This window comes from Hoplias malabaricus, chromosome 7, assembly GCF_029633855.1.
Source record: "Hoplias malabaricus isolate fHopMal1 chromosome 7, fHopMal1.hap1, whole genome shotgun sequence".
NCBI classification, from domain to species: domain Eukaryota; kingdom Metazoa; phylum Chordata; class Actinopteri; order Characiformes; family Erythrinidae; genus Hoplias; species Hoplias malabaricus.
In genome coordinates, this window is record NC_089806.1 from 27,361,043 (window position 1) to 27,380,077 (window position 19,035).

General features: G+C 35.4%; 1 protein-coding gene across 2 annotated transcripts in view; it reads left to right on the forward strand.

The window, feature by feature from the left end:
• Positions 1-12,100, forward strand: part of gtf3c2 (general transcription factor IIIC, polypeptide 2, beta) — a 39,610-nt gene extending 27,510 nt beyond the window's left edge. For both annotated transcript variants that reach the window (XM_066676098.1, XM_066676097.1), the window contains exons 11-19: positions 538-569; positions 1,082-1,211; positions 1,306-1,450; positions 5,700-5,861; positions 5,961-6,048; positions 6,235-6,354; positions 7,066-7,215; positions 8,947-9,054; positions 11,491-12,100. In XM_066676098.1, coding sequence (XP_066532195.1) covers positions 538-569; positions 1,082-1,211; positions 1,306-1,450; positions 5,700-5,861; positions 5,961-6,048; positions 6,235-6,354; positions 7,066-7,215; positions 8,947-9,054; positions 11,491-11,712 — 1,157 coding nt within the window. In that variant the 3' untranslated portion in view covers positions 11,713-12,100. The remainder of the gene's footprint in view (positions 1-537; positions 570-1,081; positions 1,212-1,305; positions 1,451-5,699; positions 5,862-5,960; positions 6,049-6,234; positions 6,355-7,065; positions 7,216-8,946; positions 9,055-11,490) is intronic.
• Positions 12,101-19,035: the final 6,935 nt, after the last annotated feature.

Consider the following 19,035-nt stretch of genomic DNA (forward strand, 5'->3'; position numbering starts at 1 on the left):
TAGGAGGTGATCTACCAATGGAATGAGACATGTACACAATTTAAACAGACTTTAAACAAGCAAAAAAGTTTAGAGACTAATTGTATACTTTTATAATATACTTAAATAAAGATAAATATTACATATCGTCATTGTCCAGTTATAAACATTTATCTACATTTTTGTGAATTTTTAGTTTAATACATCATTCGAACGCAGAATTAAGAATTAAACCTTTTATAAAATCTTTTTAAATTACAACCAACTGCAAAGTTACTATTTTGGGGGGAAAAAAAGAAATATATATATATATATTTATTCCCCCAAAATATATATATAATTGGTTTAATTTAAAATAATGTAGGGTGCAATGTGCTTCTGCCTATATGTTTACCTTAGTTTTGATTGGGTTCTTTTTTAGCATAGATTTTAAGACTTCTTTCTTAACTGCCCCATTGGAATCTTTTGTTAATTGCCTTTAATGATAAATATATTGAATTATAATCTTTTATTAATACATGCACAGAGTTGATAAACGCTTTTCTTATTTTCCAAAAGGAGAAGCCAGCCAAGCATCACTGATCTACCATGTAAGTCAATAACTATTCAGCCAGTAAGCATCTTATCTTTGCAATTAGTTTCTAACTCTCTGCTTTATTCATTTTTTTTTTTTTTTTGGTAATTGCTTTGATTATTCTTGTAAAAAAACTGCGAAATTGTTATTCTCAAATAGAAAACTTTTTTTTTATTTTCACATATATTACAGCCCCACAACATCTGACCAAATAAAATTTAGATATACAGTTAAACTAATTCCATCATCGAGAGAGTTTGTTCAGCTCTTGTTGATGCCTTAGCCATTGAAGGCCAGGAGTCCAAGAGAATACAATTGGCCTCATTCTCTGGGTGAATAGCCCTCCCCTTCACTATTACTCAGTTTGATATTTGATAACATTTATTAGGTTGCATAGTAGAACAAGGCAGTTAACTTTTTTTCAAACCATATTGAAATGTCCAGTTTAAGTATTTGCTTCACATTACTTGGAGGAAGCATTGGAGGAATACTTTTGCCTTACACAGGGTATATGTTGCTTCTGTGCAGGTGCAGCCTGTGATGACTTTAAAACTTGGGTCCAGTCAGGCGGATCACAGCAGCCTTAGTGGACAGTGCTTTAGCATTGACTGGCTCCCTGTAAAACCACACAACCTCCTGGCTGCAGGCTTTTATGATGGTAGTATATAGTTTTCCAATATTAAATTTTAAAATGTATCAAGAATGTATTTTTTTTAACCATTAATTGTCTTGGATTTTTATTACAAATGTAGGTATTGTGGCTTTATGGAATCTGAGCACTAAGTCACCATTGCAGAGAGTCAGGTCTCCAGATAGATCTCTCTGTCTCTATCCTTACCACTGTTTCCCTGCTCATGACAACAGAATTCGCTCCCTCAGCTGGTGCAGGGCCTCAAGGTAAGAGTCTGTGATTGTTTATTAACGGTATGTTGAACAGCATGTGTGATTAACCCTGTCTTATCATATCACCTTCATTATGTTCAAGGACTGTCCCAATTTAGTCTTTAAGATTTTTGAGAATGCATTAAAGTTCACATTTGGAATAACAACATATTTATTCCCAAGCTCCTGTTTAAAGGTTCATGATCTAAACTTGTTAACAATGAATTGGTGCTAGCAGTGAAAAGTTAGCATAATGCTTAATTATTAACCTTCATTGTTGTTTTCCTGTTTTTTTTTTTTTTTTTTTTTGTTTATTTGTTGTTTTTTCAACGTATTTAATCTCTCAGTACATTGAGGGTGTCCCTCATTTACAGTGTAGGCAAGGTAATACATAAAATGAAAACATGAATTGATATAATTTAAAACAAATCATATATAAAACAAAGTAATAAACTATAGTAGTTCAATCAAGAGGAGAAATCTACATGATTTAGAGAAAACACAAAACAAATAAAATAGTAAAAATGATGAAAGGTCAAAGTGCAAAATGCAAATAATATATATATATATATATATATATATATATATATATATATATAATTTTTATGAGATATGTCTCTCTCCATTCTCCATTCATACCAACACTGTTCCGACCCAAGAGCCACTGAGCCATGGTATCACTGGGTCATGCCGCAGTGACCAGCGATGATCCGTTGGTCCAATTGTGTCTAGTTCAACATTCATGTAATGTTTTATTTTCCTATAAAGTGGCCTAATCATTGCCTCTTTCACACACTTATAACTAAGCAGCGGCTCATTTGAGCGCTGTGTGCACCAGCGCTGGGTTGGTTTCACCACTAAAGTTAAAGAGAAGAATTTATGTCTAATTTTAAAAAGCTTAAATAATTTAAAGCATAATAAGAAAACACTGCCTCTTTGCTTGTCAATGATGATTCCATAAGTCGGCTGCTGAACGGCAGATGAGCTCATGCTCAAAGTTAAACTCATTTTCTTTGTGCAAGAACAGCATAAATGCATACATGTTGCATACATAGAACCCCCATCCCTGCCAATCTCCTGGGCATGGAAGAAATTTCAGGCTCCGAATTTTTTTCCACTATCAGCCCTGCGCCCCCTAATTCAAAATCCCTTGGAATAAAATCTATTTCCATCAAAAGTGTTTTTATTTATTTATTTTTATTTCTACCCTCCCCCAACACCACCACCACCACCACCACCACCAGTGTACAGTTTCTTTTATGGAGATGAGTGTTTTTCATTGTACAGCATCCCCAAAAGTATTGGGTGTAGGGCCATTACACCAGACAACACAGTTCTACTGCTCCAGAGTCAAATGCCCTTGTTTTATATCTTGGCAGTATTTAGCAGTATGTCCTAACGTGATACTAGGCAGAGCACAAAACATTTACAATAGTACTAGAATCACATCATGTCTCAAATATCTTTATGTTCCTTTCCCTAGTAGCTAGTACCTTGTGTTCTTTTGTGCAATAACCAATCGAATCCCTCTTAAACTATATATCTTGCGTTCTATTCCCATGCAGTACATAGTAGTGTTTTAATCAGAACATTCTCTGGTAAAGTTTACCTTTGAATGCTGGACTGTGTGTTTCTGACAGTACTAGAAAAATATAGCGGAAGCACATTCAAGCGTAGCACTCTATTAATTTTCTTGTGCCCAGGTCATCAGAACCTTAGGGCTGGTGTAGAATGCTAATGGCAATTTGTTCTCTCTCTCGCTCTTTTGCTCTCTCTCATGCTAATACTGACAAATACCTGTGTTCACATACAAACAATCCCATACATACATTCATATACAGATGGTGTGTTAAGAATGATCGGAACATTGAAGGAGTAATTTTTCAGCCACTGACATTTTATATATTGCATTAGTAGACTCAAATTAGTTGGCTTTTTTATGGCAATGACACATCACTCGATTCAATTGATTAATTTAAATCATCTTTGTTCTTGTTTACTCTATTTATTCTGACTGATTGATTGCAGTCATTTCTAGTATATGGTTGAGTTTGCATGCTCATTTAAAATGCATCAGCTGTGCTGTTTCACATTTCTTCAGTACACTGAAGCATTAAATAATGCTAGCTTGGTCCAGAAGGGCCATAATATGTGCCAAGAAAATATTCATGTGGTTACACTACCAATGTTAGACCATGGTATCCTTGCATTTTTTCTGATGCTACCCTGCAATATGCATGCTATAACACATCAAGCTTAATTTCAGTTGCTTTAAGGTGCACTCACTGTAAATACAAACATCTTGTAGAATGTCCATAAACAATTAAATGAAACAAGACGTTTGATGTTCTAGAGCAACTCCATATAAACATAAGGTCACCATGCCCACTGTCAAACATGGAAAAGATGAGTGTATAGCCTCCCTGCATTGAGCTATTGAGCAATGGAACGGCTTTCTCTAGAGTGATGATGCACGGTCAATACTTCTGGAATGAGTTAATGGGCCGTTGTGATCCACAGCTAATTCTCCATCATGAGTGGCATTAAATCCCACACATTTTTTTTTTTTTTTTTTATTTTATTTTATTTTAATTTTTTTACAACACCACCAGTGCTTTGAAAAGTATATGTGTTAGGAATAGTGGAGTGAATCCACCTTAACTGTACAGCTCCTGGTGTGTATTTATGGGGTGCGACCTGCAGCCACTGAGGCCCAGAGAGTGCATATATAATGAACTCATCATTCACAGGTCTAGTAAAGGGAAATATCTGATCCCACAGCTGTGAATCTGAGAAGTAATGGAGCAGATAGAACTAATTAAGAGAACTAGTCACTGGGGTATGTTCCTTTTGAGCTGTAGTGCTTTGTGTACACAAACACACACACACACACACTGGTGGACTATTGGTGGCAAAAATCACTGCAACTGAAAATTACGATTTATTTCTTACAATATTGAATAATGAATATTGCCAACAAACTGCAAAATACTTACTGATTTCTATAAAAAACGGTTGTCTCAAATGTTATACACACACTTTAAATTGCACGTATGTCCTATTTAATCAAGATGATCATATCCACTGTTTCAGGTTTGAGTGCTGCCAGTTAGTTGTAGTCATAATGTCACAGCACATAACTTTTTGGTTCCTTCTGATTTATTAATTTCAGTATAACAAGAGCAAAGAGACTCCTAGTTTTGCCAGGTTGCCATATAGCCATTGTCATTTGAACATTTCTAAAACCTAGCACCTTAAGGTTTTATCAATCAAGTAATCTATACTTGATAAAGGAACCGGGCATTGCTGGGAACTATATATTTATCTACTTACTTACATTTCTATAAGGGTCTGACTGTTAAAACAGTGCTGTATCTAATTCATAGCCTCATTTATTTTGAGTAACACCTCACTCTGGTGTTTTGGCTTTAATAATCCGGCGATTTTGCCCGTGTCAAGTTAAACAATTAGCCATGCAGATGTAATTTACTCGTCAGAAAGTCAGTAACGGTGAGATGTGTCCATGTCCATTTGTGTCGTTATAGGGACAGAGAAAAGATGACTTTCTGTTTGTTAAATATATATTATAAAACAAAAGGCTGGGTCACAGAAACACTTCCAAACAAGAAAAGTTTGATTAATATTGCTGAACTAACAACAGACAATATTCTGTTGTTACTCGCGCATGCATGTTTCAACATTAGGAGTCAGTTAGTCAGTAAGTGAAAATCCTTCAAACCTTTCAGTCACACACACAAACACCCACACATCAATATATTGAAAATATATTGTGTAAAATAAATAAATAAATAAATACTATATAATACAGTACAACAACTTCCAGCACATTGAACTTGACAGAGTAACCTGAAATTCGAAAGAGAAGGAGCGCAGACAGATTGTTGGCCATTTTCTATGTTAAAAATATAAGAAAATCATATTTAAGTCTGCTTTTAAAGTAACCAAGCAGAATTTAGAGTGTGGGCATGTGCCCATCTTGCCCCCTCTTGCACCCCACAGGTTGCAGATAGCCCAGAGTACTGACATAAGTACTAGCCTTAGTCTTTTTATACCTCCTATATTTGGACTAATATGACTATTTCAGTATGAGATTATTTTTCTTTAATTGAGTATAATACTATGTTTAAATTAGGTTATTTAAAACACATTGTTTAATTCTTTGGCGTAATGGGATGCTTAATGTCAGGATTTGTAGAAAGAGAGCAGTCTGGCTTATTTTTTTCCCCCATGTTTCCTTCTATAGTGTGTTGCTTGCAACAGTGGCGGAAGACCGCATGGCTAAACTCTGGGATACAACCAAGACATGTGTTCCACTTAAAACAATAAAACGCTTCCTGCCCACTGAGGTGTCCTGGCCTATCTTGTGGTCAGGAATATTTCTTACCCAGGAGTCCTGCTTTTCAGCGTCAGTATTTTCTACTCTATAATTTTTCCAAGACCCAGTGTATTTTCCAGCTTAAAATGTATAGTGTTAGTAAGGAGACTATATATTTCTGTCTTGTAGGCTCGGACATCAAGGACTTCATTACCTAGACTCGGGTTACTTGGGCCAAAAGCCTTTCTTTGTGTGTACGAGGAAAGCCACTGTATGGGTAAGAAAAGTATACAAATTTATAATGTAGTACTATTTGCACAACGTATGCAAGAAGCATTATTCTATGAATAGTAACTAATTATGCCAATAGTTTAGTACTTGATGAAGTGCATTATATGAAACAAACAAATGTAAAATCCATAGTTGCATCCTCTAAACATTACACTCTTTTTTTCATTCTCAGAGCCACTCTGTATCTGATTGGGTAAACTCTTGTTTAATGGGGGACAACATTGGAGATCTAGTCTGTTCTCTGCTTTGTGACCCAGACTGCAACTATAGCAACACCAAGCGACATAGATTTGTATGTTTCTCTCTCACTCCTTGTCACTTAATAGCAGGTCAAATAGTGTTAGGCTCTCTACATGCCCAAAAATGTCAACAAAATGATTTAATATTAATGATTGTATTTGCATGTTCAATTTCTTCAAATTTTGAAAAATATTTTGAACCTTAGAAAAAGGAAGGCATGTAGTAAAGAATATTAAAATATATTTATAGAATTTAAATTTGGTTTTATAAAAGTTACAGGACAATGCATTGTCTCTAAACATTTTCCAACTGAACAAAAATACAGCATAATTGTTAAAAAAAGAATGATAATTTTATGACCTGCTTTTTTGTGGCTCCTTGACCACACTTTTGTTTGCAGAGTAATCCTCCATTTGTGTGTACAAATCAATGATGCAGTCTGTCTGGCTTTACACTAATCCTATGCATGTGTATGATAAGTTTTTTATTTATTTTTTATTTTTTTTGGTAAACCCTTTTGGTCGGATGACTGAGCAAAGTAATTTTGACAGAAATACTGATAAGGTATAAGTTTGTAGATCAGGTTTCTGTCCTATTTGTGGGGATGTTATTTACTGTGCTTTTGTGTGGTTTCTGCTTCTGTCTTGGTTTATTAAGATCATGATGCAAGAGCAACTAGAGAATGGGAAAGAAAATGATTTAGTGCATAGCGTCCACACAACTAGGCCTAAGAACCACAACTCTAACATTATTTTCTCTGTAGCCAGTGTACAGAACAGAGCTAGTGGAGTTCAGGCCTAATCAGGGGCTTAATCAGACAGAGGAGGAGGAGGGAAAAGCTCCCCAGAAGGAGCCACAGGACTACAAAGGAGCTGCAAAAAAATACTACATTCACTTCCATGACATGGATTTGGTGAGTTAAAAAAAAAGCAGGAGATCATTTAAGGGAAAAACAAGACTGAATACTGTTCATGTTATATGAACATTTTAATTTTTGGGCTTTTTGTATGCAACTGATAATGAATCAGATAATGATAACAGATAATGAATGAATGAATGAACATTAAAATGCTAGTATTTCTTTGTATTTTTGAGTAGTGAGATATGCACAACAAACTTGAGAGGAACTTTATCATCAGTGTTGGGGAGTAACGGAATGGATGTAACTACATTACGTATTTAGAATACATAAAATTGTGAAAGTGTATTCCACTGCAGTTAAAATAAAATAAAAAGTATTCAGAATATTTACATTGGTGAAATTCATAACTGGGTTATTTTTTCACAAAGCTAGATTTTCCCTATTTGCTAACTAACTTAAGCCCAAGTCTGTCAAATGAAATTCTGCCTCAGCTCTGTTCCTAGGGCTTGAGTTTGTGCTTAAGTTATCTGGCTAAACTGAGAAAACCTGCTTTGTGGAATCCCTCCACCCTTCCCTGTTCATTGGTGAGTATTTTGTCATGTAGCTATTTTGATCACTGAACAAGGGACTTAGAAAAGCAGGCATCTTTAAAGCACAGCTGGATAAGGAGTGAACCCAGCTGTGAACAGGAACCCAGAATGTATCACTCAGTACAGAAAATATTGTCTGCTTCAAGGTCTCTCTCTTTCAGACCTAGAAACAGCCCTTTGCTCTGTTTCCGGGCGTATGTATTGCACCCTTCATTAATTTAAGAATGTTTTAGTTACACCCCCCCCTCCCCCACCACCACCATGGCAGCACTCCATCTGTTCCCTCCTGTTTTACACCCCACCCCTCCACCATCAGCCATCCACGCCAGCACAGCCCAGTGCACATGTCCATTTCACTCACGGGCGCACACATAAGAGCTGTGGACATGGAACCCTATCAATAGTGCAAGGGTTCTAAAAATTTATATTTAAAAATGTTTCTGTCACTAATAACGTCCAGTGCTTTGACTTTGTGAACACCGTTTAAAGAAAAACATTGTGTGTTGAGAGCTGGTGATTTGTGAAGGATACAGTGTGGTTTACTGAATAATTTCCATATGCAACCTGTTCAGTGATGTCTTGTGAATAAGGGTGTGGGTTCACCTGAAAGTAACTGCACCCCTTGTGAAAGAAATGTTACATCTCAGAAAATAAATGCTTTCAGTGTTTAAAAAAAAAAATCAGTTTTAAAAAGCAAAAAATTGTACAAAAATTTGATTCAGCCCAAAACATTGGTTGTCTAATGGATGAATAGACCCAAATAGACCACAATAGATCCATATTAATCCAAATAATAAGGCCTTTATTTTTTTGCTTTGGCTGAGAGCCTAATCACATGCATTCCCAGTCAACCATGGAACCAGTTTGTCAAATTACCAGCCCTATCTGATGTTGCCTTGATCTTTTGGATCTAAATACATATTCCAGTCCCAAACATTATATTTTATAAGAGATGGAAATAACATTCTTAAATTTCAGTGTAAGTCAACGTAGAAAGGGGAAAAAATGTAATTTTGTAAAGTTTGCTATTGGTCCATTCATCATGAAATTTTCAGTGTGAAGGACAGTTGCTGTGTTCACATGATGTGGTAAACCAAAAATCAGCAGATATTTCTTCTGAGTATTTCTCTGGGCAGTGAGGATATGTCATTTTATTACCTGTTTAACTCACCCTTGTTTCTTTACTGCACAGAGGTCGTTTAAAAAATACCAAAATAAACCTCTCACAAAGCAGCTGCACAACTCAGAGATGAAAGGCATCCTCCCTGTGGATGTAATGCCACTGAATGCAATTTATAAGGTGAGTGTAGTTTTGACCTTGTTTAGCTACAGCAGTGTGTGTGTGTGTGTGTGTGTGTGTGTGTGTGTGTGTGTGTGTGTGTGTGTGTGTGTGTGTGTGTGTGTGTGTGTGTGTGTGTGTGTGTGTGTGTGTGTGTGTGTGTGTGTGTGTGTGTGTGTGTGTGTGTGTGTATAAAAAACTTTTGTGTTTAATTAAATCATTGGGTCAGTGTATGTTTGTGAACGTTGTGTATGTAGCATACAGATTTGTGTGTCTCCATGTTAACCATGAAGCCAGGCAGAGGTTAATGGCCTGTAAAATCAGGAACACTTCATGATCACACTCCATGGTGAGGAACCTGAAGAAAGAGAGAGGGACCTCCTGTTTTTCCAACTTTGTCAATAGCAGCGTGGGCACAAATTGATACAACACCGCAACACAATATTTTATGTGAAAAATTAGTATTGATACAGGAAGGGAAAGTATCTATTTTTTTTAAATTATTATTTATTTACAAATATTTCCAGTGTTAATTAATACCATTAGTAGACAAGGATATTCCAGTAATCAAATGTGTTTTGCTTAAATTAATTACAGTATGATACAGAACTCTAAACATGAATATTTGTAAAATCTAAAGATACATGTTTGTTAAAACATACTGTTTATGTTACTTGTGTTATTTTTGGTTTGTTTTTAAAATACAATCACATATGGGAGAAAGGCCTACTGTTATTACAGCACTTAAGGAGACTGAAAACATTAGGTTTGTCAAACATTATATAAATTCTAGCAAAATAGGATGTCATTTGTTCAAATACATTTTATTAGAGTATATAATATTATTGTGTTTTATATATTTCTGAGCTGTCTCCCAGCTGATGGTGGAGGTTCACTCCAATGAAGGTTAATTTATTCACCAAACAATATTTCATATTCAGTTGTTTCTGCTTGATGCTAAATCTGAAATTTAAATTTTATTCTCATTTGAAGTTTCTCAGTTTATGCAACTAACCGAATCTACATAACCTTAACCTTTCAAAACAGCTTAAAAGTGAAATGAGCCGTCATTCAGATTAATTAATTTTCTTACAATGAAAAGCAGCAGAATGGATTTAATTTCATTTTTTAAGACTTCTTTCTTCAATAGATGCTGAACAAATAAACAGAATAAAATTAGTAAATTATTATATGTAAAAGATTATAGGTTTGATGGGTAAGAAATATTCCTGACCACAAGATAGGCCAGGACACCTCAGTGGGCAGGAAGCATTGTATTGTTTTAAGGGGAACACATGTCTGACTGCTAGTCATCGCAACACACTTGTGAGCAATGTTGCAATTTCATAAGTTTGAAAATATGCAAGGCTGGCTTCACATGTGTTGGAAGAATCATGTGTTTCACCGTCCAAGGTTGGTAATATATTGTGATTATAGGTCACTTAGTTACCTTCCCCAGTTTAGAATTTTGAAAACAAATTTCGAAGGTATATTATTATGATAATAAAATATGAAATTTTTAGGCCTCTACTTATTTCTTGCTTATTTCTTTATTTTCAGATAAATTTTTATTACTATTTATCAAAATATCCTAAATTAAATAAACACTGAATAATATTGGCTTTTTTGAATGTGCATTTCTCTTTATTGATACCTTACAAATCCTAAAAAGTCTTCAAGATATTAGATCAGCACTGGCTAATATCAGATGGAGTTAGACATCTCAAACTTAAGGAGAAGCTTTAAAGGTTATTGCCTGGTACAGGCCACTTTTGGTAGAGTAATCCGCTGTATAATGAAATGTTTAAAAGCTAGCTACATAGACCAGTCAGCCAGAAAAGGCATTTGTGAGGTGGGAGGCTGGGAGCTGCAGAATCCCTGATTGGGAATTGATTTTTTTTTTTTCATGGTTAGGGGTTGTATGTGATAAGCCTCTTTTTCTTAGAGTACACAGACACAGAGGCTTTACCCCCACTGGATGTGTAATTTGCAGCATGTTCTATTAATAAATAAAATTAAATGAAATCAGGAATTTATTCTTTTCTTTTTTTTTTTTTTTTTGTGGTTTCTGTGGCTGTTTTCAGAGCAACATGAAATGCATTACCTTTGCTGTGGAAATACAGGCTAGTTCACTCAATAACACCAAGATTCTAAGAATCCTGAATGGATCCGGTTCGAGAACTTGAATTATTTTGGTGTAAAATTGCTAACAGTCATTTAATTTGGATTTTTTATTATAAGTTGTAAAATAGAATTATAGAATACTGATGTTTTTCTCTGGGAATATAGTGCACCTTCAAGGTATGCTGTTAGAATCTGAGACCTTTGAAGGTACATCTATACTGGAAGCATAATGAAACTGTACAGTATCTTATTTCTGAAAATGTGACACTGTGACCTCTTAAATTTTCAGTGTACGACACAATAACATCTCTTTGTAATCCTCTCTTCCCCCAGGTGCGCTTTAACCCAAACATGGATGCACATGGCTGGGTGGTGTCTGCTGGACATTCGGGCCTGGTGCGGGTCCACTGTGTACGTGGACTGAGTGGCCCAGTCATGCACAAATTGGTCAGTGAAGCCCAAGATCAGTTTAGTGCCATGTTCAACTCTCAGGAACAAAATAGTGCCATTCCTTCTGTCCACCACTGCATTGCTGACACAGTAGAGGTACAGTAGCATACTCCACTGGACATGCTGATCCACAGATGGCCACTTGACCAACAAAACCAGGACTAGGAGCAGTGCAAGCACATGCCACATATTTCATTTTATTCATGTGGGACTTCAGACAGGCTCCCCATTTTTTAAAACTTTCCCTAACTTATTCAGAAGACTGGAAATAACATGCTATTTTGATACTATTGATTTGCTTATATTTATAAGACTTGTTTTATATGATTTGTTTTTATTTGTGGCTGTGTTGTACACATGTACACAAAAAAAGAACCAGTGCCATGAAAATCAAATGAACTTTTCAGCTGCTGCATTATATATATATATATTATAATATAAAATGATAAAATGTTATCTCAAACTCTGTAAGCGTTGTTTTTTTTTTTTTTATTATTATTTCTGTATGAAAGAAATTAAAACTATTTGTGTCTCCATTAAAATATCAGTGGTACACTTTGGATCATGTTTTGTATTAAATGCTTTGAAGGCAGCAGTTTATGCAGTCTTCTGTCTCAGGGTTTATACAATATATGAGTGCTTTTTAAAGGAACACTAGGTAAGAGTTGGTATTTTTGCACCTGGGCTCCCCTACAGAGTGTAATTTACTTTAACAGCACTGTTCTGATATCAAGGGTGGAGGGCAAAGGCAGTGAGTGTTGTTCTACCCTCCTTCAAAAGTTACATAGTGCAGTACATATTGCAGCATTAAGCCCAGAGTAGTAACTACAAAGGCTCTGTTGTCCTTCTTACAGGTCAAGAAAGCATCATAATGATTTTGAAGATGTGATTATTATTATTATTTTTTAAATACAAATATTACCTATATATTACATATAACGCAATATTAACAGTTTCACAAGATGTCAATAATCAAATGTCATGTTATTAATAATGCATGTTTCTTAAATATCTGTACTCATGGTTAAGACAATGTTTCAGTGTGACATTAGGGAATTAACATGAGTGACAAATCACAAAAGTCCCCCCCCCCCCCCCACAATTAAAACCTATTTAACATTGTTTCATTAAAACAAAACCATACAATTAAAAGAGCAGCTATACACTGCTAACAACATCCAGCAACAAATTGTGTATTCAAGGCTGGAGTAAAATGATTAGTTTTGAGCAGATACAATAAGCCTTTGGTAGATACATCATGGAAAATGAGAAGAGTGCAAATTTTCCTTTTGTGTTGAGCTGCAACAAAGTTCAAAATTAAGCTTTCAATCAAAAAGAAAATGTGGTGTTAGTTGTTTAGCACTGCAGCTTCAGAACAGTGTGTTTAGCCACCAGCAAGTCCTGTCCACCCTGCTTTCCATTAAACCCACCCCCTCAAGCCTGTCAGACAAACCGACACTTAAATCTGCATGTTTGCACATGAGGTTTTTTTTTTTTTTTTTGCTCATTACAGCTTAATACATTCACAGTTGCTGTTGCTAAAAGAGTTTTGAGCTACGTATCTATTCACATTACTTCCAACCAGAGATGCAGGGGGTGCCTAAATTATCTGTAGCACATATGTCATATATGTCAAGCAGAGTCCATTTTTTATTTTTCTTTATTTTTTTTATTCAACTAGCTCCTGTATGTTTTTTTTTTTAATTAGCGTTAGTATTATCATTTTTATTAAATCAGTTGCCAAAATGCTGAGGCACAACAACCCAACATAAGCCAACTCTAAAAGCAACCATTTATATTACCAACCCATCTTGTGGTTAAGTTACAAGTGTAAATTATAAACACTAAAATAATAATTACCAGCTCAAGTTAGTGTAGCTCCTGCGGTGATATTATTGTATAATGAAGTGTCTCATGTTGACACTCGTCTTATTTTTTATGCTCTCAATTACAGCTCGGTAGCGTTGAATAACTCCTGCTGATGGACATCTGGACATGAACCTGACAGAGCACTAGTGCAATGCTCTGTCCAGTCTCATTAATGAGAACATTTATCACCGTCCTGAAGGAGAAGCCTGTCAAATTTTAGGTTCTGCAATTTGAACAAAAACTGCTGGATGTGATGGAGAGGGTATAGAGTGAAATAAATCTGCAAACACAATTCTTACAATCAAGAGAAAGTATATGTTGTGAATGCAAAAATATATAACTTACACATTTTTAAAGGATACTTGATTACTTCAATACTGTTTGCAGTTATTTGATTATTATTTTAGCTCATGTTTTGCCAGGTTTTTTTTCCCTCAAAACTTGTCATGGGTGATCTTATAAAAAGGCATTTACCTTGAGTCTCCATTGGTCACTGATTCTGGACTGACAGGTCCTCTGGGACGTAGCTTTGATAACCTTAACCATTTTTTCCTGTTTGCTTTTCTAAAACAACACACAAAATACACTCTGGCTGTACTTTCTACAGCTCTGATAAACTATGGCCAAATGTTTGTTCCCGTTTTTTTGCTTCAGCTTCTACTACTTTGAAGCTATAGTCTATTGGAACACCTCTGAGAGGATTTGTCATTTGGACATGAAGACAAGTCAGTCAGATACTGATATATTATTATTTAGTTCTGGATTATATACATCACTCATTGTATTGAACAGTGTGTTAAATCTGCTGCTGCACAAGTGTCAGTCACACACTATTCATTTTTAGTCATTTATAGACCACTGATCATAACTCAGCATTTTCACTACAGGCACTGACACCTGCATAAACTTTTCTCCTTATGACATAAAATAAAGTTTTACCTCCTTTTATAAATTATAAACATAAGCAGTGTTCATGAAATCTATTGGCCAGTTGTTCACAGGATTTTATTGCAGTTTAGAAAAATCTCACTTTATTAAATGTAAAGTGTCACGTCTGTGACTGATGATTACATGTTACAATCAAACAATAAAACATTTACACAGTGGACATAGACAAATTTATACAGTAAGCAAATTTATGTACACATTCACAAAGTTTTGGCACACACAAAATTACTATATAGAATATTTACAGGTTCCACTACAGGTACAACACTGACATCTGACACTGCACAGATTTATAAGACACATCAGAAACATGACAGATGAAGAAACATTCCCTTTAACGACTTTAATAGGAACCACCTTTACCGGGTTAACTGTAGTCTTATTCTTAAATTCCGTTTTGGCTCTATTGCAATTATATTAGGTGTACAAGTAAGTTTTGGTGTTTTTGTGTAATGTATAATTAAAATTAAAATTTCAAGCACTCTCCCCTGCATTTGTAATTGTACGGTAGCTGTTGTGATGTATTAAAAATGATGACGGTCAATGCACATGTTTTGCATTGCTTTTTCCTTAATGGGGCAAATTCAGTGATGAATAATTTCTACTCACTTGCCATTTTCAAACTACTTAATTTTTTGTTGTTTTGTTTTTGAAGTTGTCATTTATTGATACTATGAATTAGTTACAAAAGGGAGGGAAAATGTTACACACGCAAACAGATTTAACATTTATTTGTATAGCTTAAATTTTTTACTGTTAACTTTGAGTTTTGATGTTTGATTTTAATCTGTTCATGGTGCAGTGGTGCTGTATGTCCAAATACTGTGTGATCTGTAAAATTTCTCCAGAATGGTCTACATGTCTCAAAAAGCAGTAGTAGTATTCATTTAAGTAAAGCTGAAATTTTTATAGTCTTATATGTTAAGAGTGTAGTGCAAAATGACTGCAAAATCTATGGTGGTGTACTTTGGTTTGAGTTTCAAGTTTTGACCTTAGGTGAGGTGAGCTCACTAACAGATGTACATTAACTAATGGAATGATTTGATGAATGTAGGATAAGCTGAACCTCTTAAGAGCTCTGAGCACAAACCTGAAATCGTGTTCTTCCAACTTAATTCCATTTTTAACTAATGTCACACAAGTTCCAGAACTGGTCTTAGACCAGTAGTATGTCTCTAGCTGAGAACTCATCCATAAAGAGAGTATCTCCAACAGGACTAGGAGAGATGGAAACTAGCATTTACTCTTGTACCTGCACTCTTGTACTCATCACCTACAAACATACATTCATAAATTTCCATTAATTTCAAGTCCTGTTAACCCAGGTCCTTGTACATACCAACCCACAAGTATTATAAAAATATACAAATTTGTGTTGGTCCATCATTGGTTTTTTATCATTTGTTTGTCATGGCTTTATAGACTAAAATATTTACATGAAAAATATATACATTTTATCAAAAGTGACAAAATATAGACTTTAATGAAGGTATTTCAGCAGGACTGTGAGGTCCCTATTTTCAGAAATTATCCTGCGATTGGCAGTCTTCATTAGGCTCAAGAGAGAAGTGAAGAGCTGGAAAAAGCACCCATGCAAGTGTGCCTCACCTCATTAGACAAATGTACACATATATGCCTCCGGCAACTTTTTGTTTTTTTTAACAGTGCAGACCACAAACACATTTCATCAAAACACGTTAAAGCAAGCCTTAAAATACAACAGCTACATGACAAATATCTGCATTTTGTCAGTCAGATGAGTTTTACAGGGCTGACCACAGTATGTAAGGTTTTTGGGTCTCCCTGCTGCATTAATGTAGGAACATTTAAAGCAATTTACGCAAAATATTTTAATTTTCTAGATATGAAGATATGTTGTTCTTTAAAACATTGAACAAAATGGTAACATTGTTAATTGGGTTATTAAGGAGTGTTACTCAAATTTTGTTTGTGTTTTCTAATTTAATAACTAAGATATAAAATAAAAATAATTCCATGGGGTTTGGTGTGAAATGTTAATTGAACACAACCTGACTTGAAATAGGAATTAAAAGAACACCATGTAATAAATTTACAGCTTCAAAATCATTGTGATACTCCAGTGACCTGTAATAGAAGAGAACCTCTGTCACTGCTACTCTGGACTCAGCACTGCAGAAACTGCACTGTGTACCTTTTGGAGAAACTGTGCCCCCCTCCCTCCCCTCCTGAATGATTTCAGTACAGTGCTGTAAATATGAATTATACTAGCGTGAGGAGCAAAAAACCCAAATCTTACCTAGCATTCCTTTAAAGGAAAGCTATGTAGTATTTCTACCTTAAAATTGCAGCTTCTAAAAGATTGTGATGTTCCAATAAGCTGTAATAGTTAGAATAAGGCTTCTTTGGCTGCTACACTTAGTCCTCTGCTGGTTCACTGGACTAAGCAACTTCTGAATCACAGGGTGGTGGGCTCTCGAGAGAAACATGTATCACTTTATGGCACAAATATCACAGGTGGTTACCTAGCTACAAGAAGAATCTAGCTCGGTATTCTTAGTTTGGACATTATAGCAGAGAGAGAGAGAGAGAGCGTACAAGAGTTAATACTGGACTGAATTTACAGAGTAGAGTGAGCTAAAACAGACATGAATGCACAAGTAGGGGTAGTAAGCAACTTGTAGCTTTCTTCATGTACTGCTGTTGAGTAGTTTTGTTGACCAAGGAGTTATAATCAGATTTTTAAAAGTTACTGTGGAGTAAGCCAGGGTTTTTTTTGTGTTAGACATCGATTCTGGTAATAAGTGCTTTTCTCAGATAGCTGTCTGGATAAAACAGGTAGAGTTACACTTTGTGTCGGTGAAACCCAAGCTTTGTTGATGACAAAGTTTTAGAATCACGTTTTTGAGAGTTATTGATGAATGATGGTGAGTGGTAGAACCTGTTAACATTAGCCGGATTAGCTCCCTTTTTTAGCATCGGACAATGGTAATAAGTGCTTTTCTGGTAATAAGTGCTTTTCTGTCGGTTGTCAATGTGTGTGTGTCTGTGACAGAGTGAGAATGAGAGTAGGATGTGTGTGTGTGTCTGTGACAAAGAGTGAGAATGAGAGTGGAATGTGTGTGTTTGTCTGTGACAGAGAGTGAGAATGAGAGGGGGATGTGTGTGTTTGTCTGTGAGTGTGTGTTAGTAGAAGCCAAGAGAGCTGGTCGTGAGTGAGTGAGAGAGAGATCAGTGTGACACTTGATTTAACAAATGCACTCTAAAGGTGAATTACACTCAGCAGCAGGTAGGGGGAGCTCAGGAGAAATAAAAGCTAATATAGGCAATTTAAGTTCTACTGAAAAATATTATATATTATGTTATATTAGAATTATATACCATATATATTTGTATTTCAAAAAACTACAGTGGCACCAGGTATAATGGAGCATTTTAAAAGGGGGATAAAGGGAAGTTATGGCTAAGTCTCATTGCTCCGCCTCCTAATGCCATAGCATCTATTTAAATTTGAAAATAGCAAAATATCATTAATTTAAAAACAGCAGTGGTATTCTGGCATTTCTAAAATGATAAATCTCAGGAGAAAATAACACTACACTTCAAACCACACTAAATGGTTTTTGTATACATCTCTCAGCCAAGTATTTTAAAAATGTTTTTAAGGGCATTTTATAACTTATTATTGGCCATTAAAGTGGTTTGCATATAATATTTACTGAATGTAGAAGATTTCACTTCTAGCAACAAAAGCAACATTAGCATTATGTCCAAGCCCCTGTAATGGAGTTTTGAGAGCCGTAGCAGCGCAGAGCCACTCATTGGAATGTGGTATTTGCAACTCCTGGTAGTTGTGGCAGTATAGCGGCACAGAGCAGAGATGTTCAATGTGTAGGAGGGTACAATTGCTGGTATCAAAACTAGCATGAATTTGTCTCTTTAATTTGAGCAGAAATAACCGCTGGCTAATGCTTGAGTCTTAGCATGAGTTCGCAAAATTAGCCAACTCTTCTGCTGATTCTTTTGGTATAATTTTGCATTGATTTTGATTTATGTAACACCTCTCAAAGATAGAAAAAGGAATTTTGCTTCCTCAGTTTTTATAGTCACAGCCTAATAAGTTACTGTAAGAACAGTGACTGGTAAAACTAGTCAAGTTTCTTTTATTCAGGTGACGACGCACCATCTCACAAGAATTTGGTGTTGAGATCTCTGATCGATTGTGCATTGACACTGATTCTGTATTTGTTCAAGCTTGACAACTCAATGCTGTTGTTTATCAGACTTTGTCATTCAATGGATGAGCAGAAACAGCAAAAAGTGAATCAGTACGGGCACAATAAAAACAGTCCTAATAGTTTTTATAGTAGTTACATCAATAGCAATCATTTACCCCTCACGCCGCTGGCAGGCTATTAGAGAACACTGAAGCAAAAGCTACCCAGTCACAAAAGACCACTCAAGATATCAGAAAGGCCTCCAGCATGTTATAGTGCCGCCTCACATTCTGTGTAAGAGTGTGAGAAAAAAACACTGTTGATGCAGTGTTGCTTCTTGTAATGAGAAACATTAATGCAAACGTGCAAAAGTATTACCAGTATGAAATAACCTCTGTATGCAATTTTATTATTA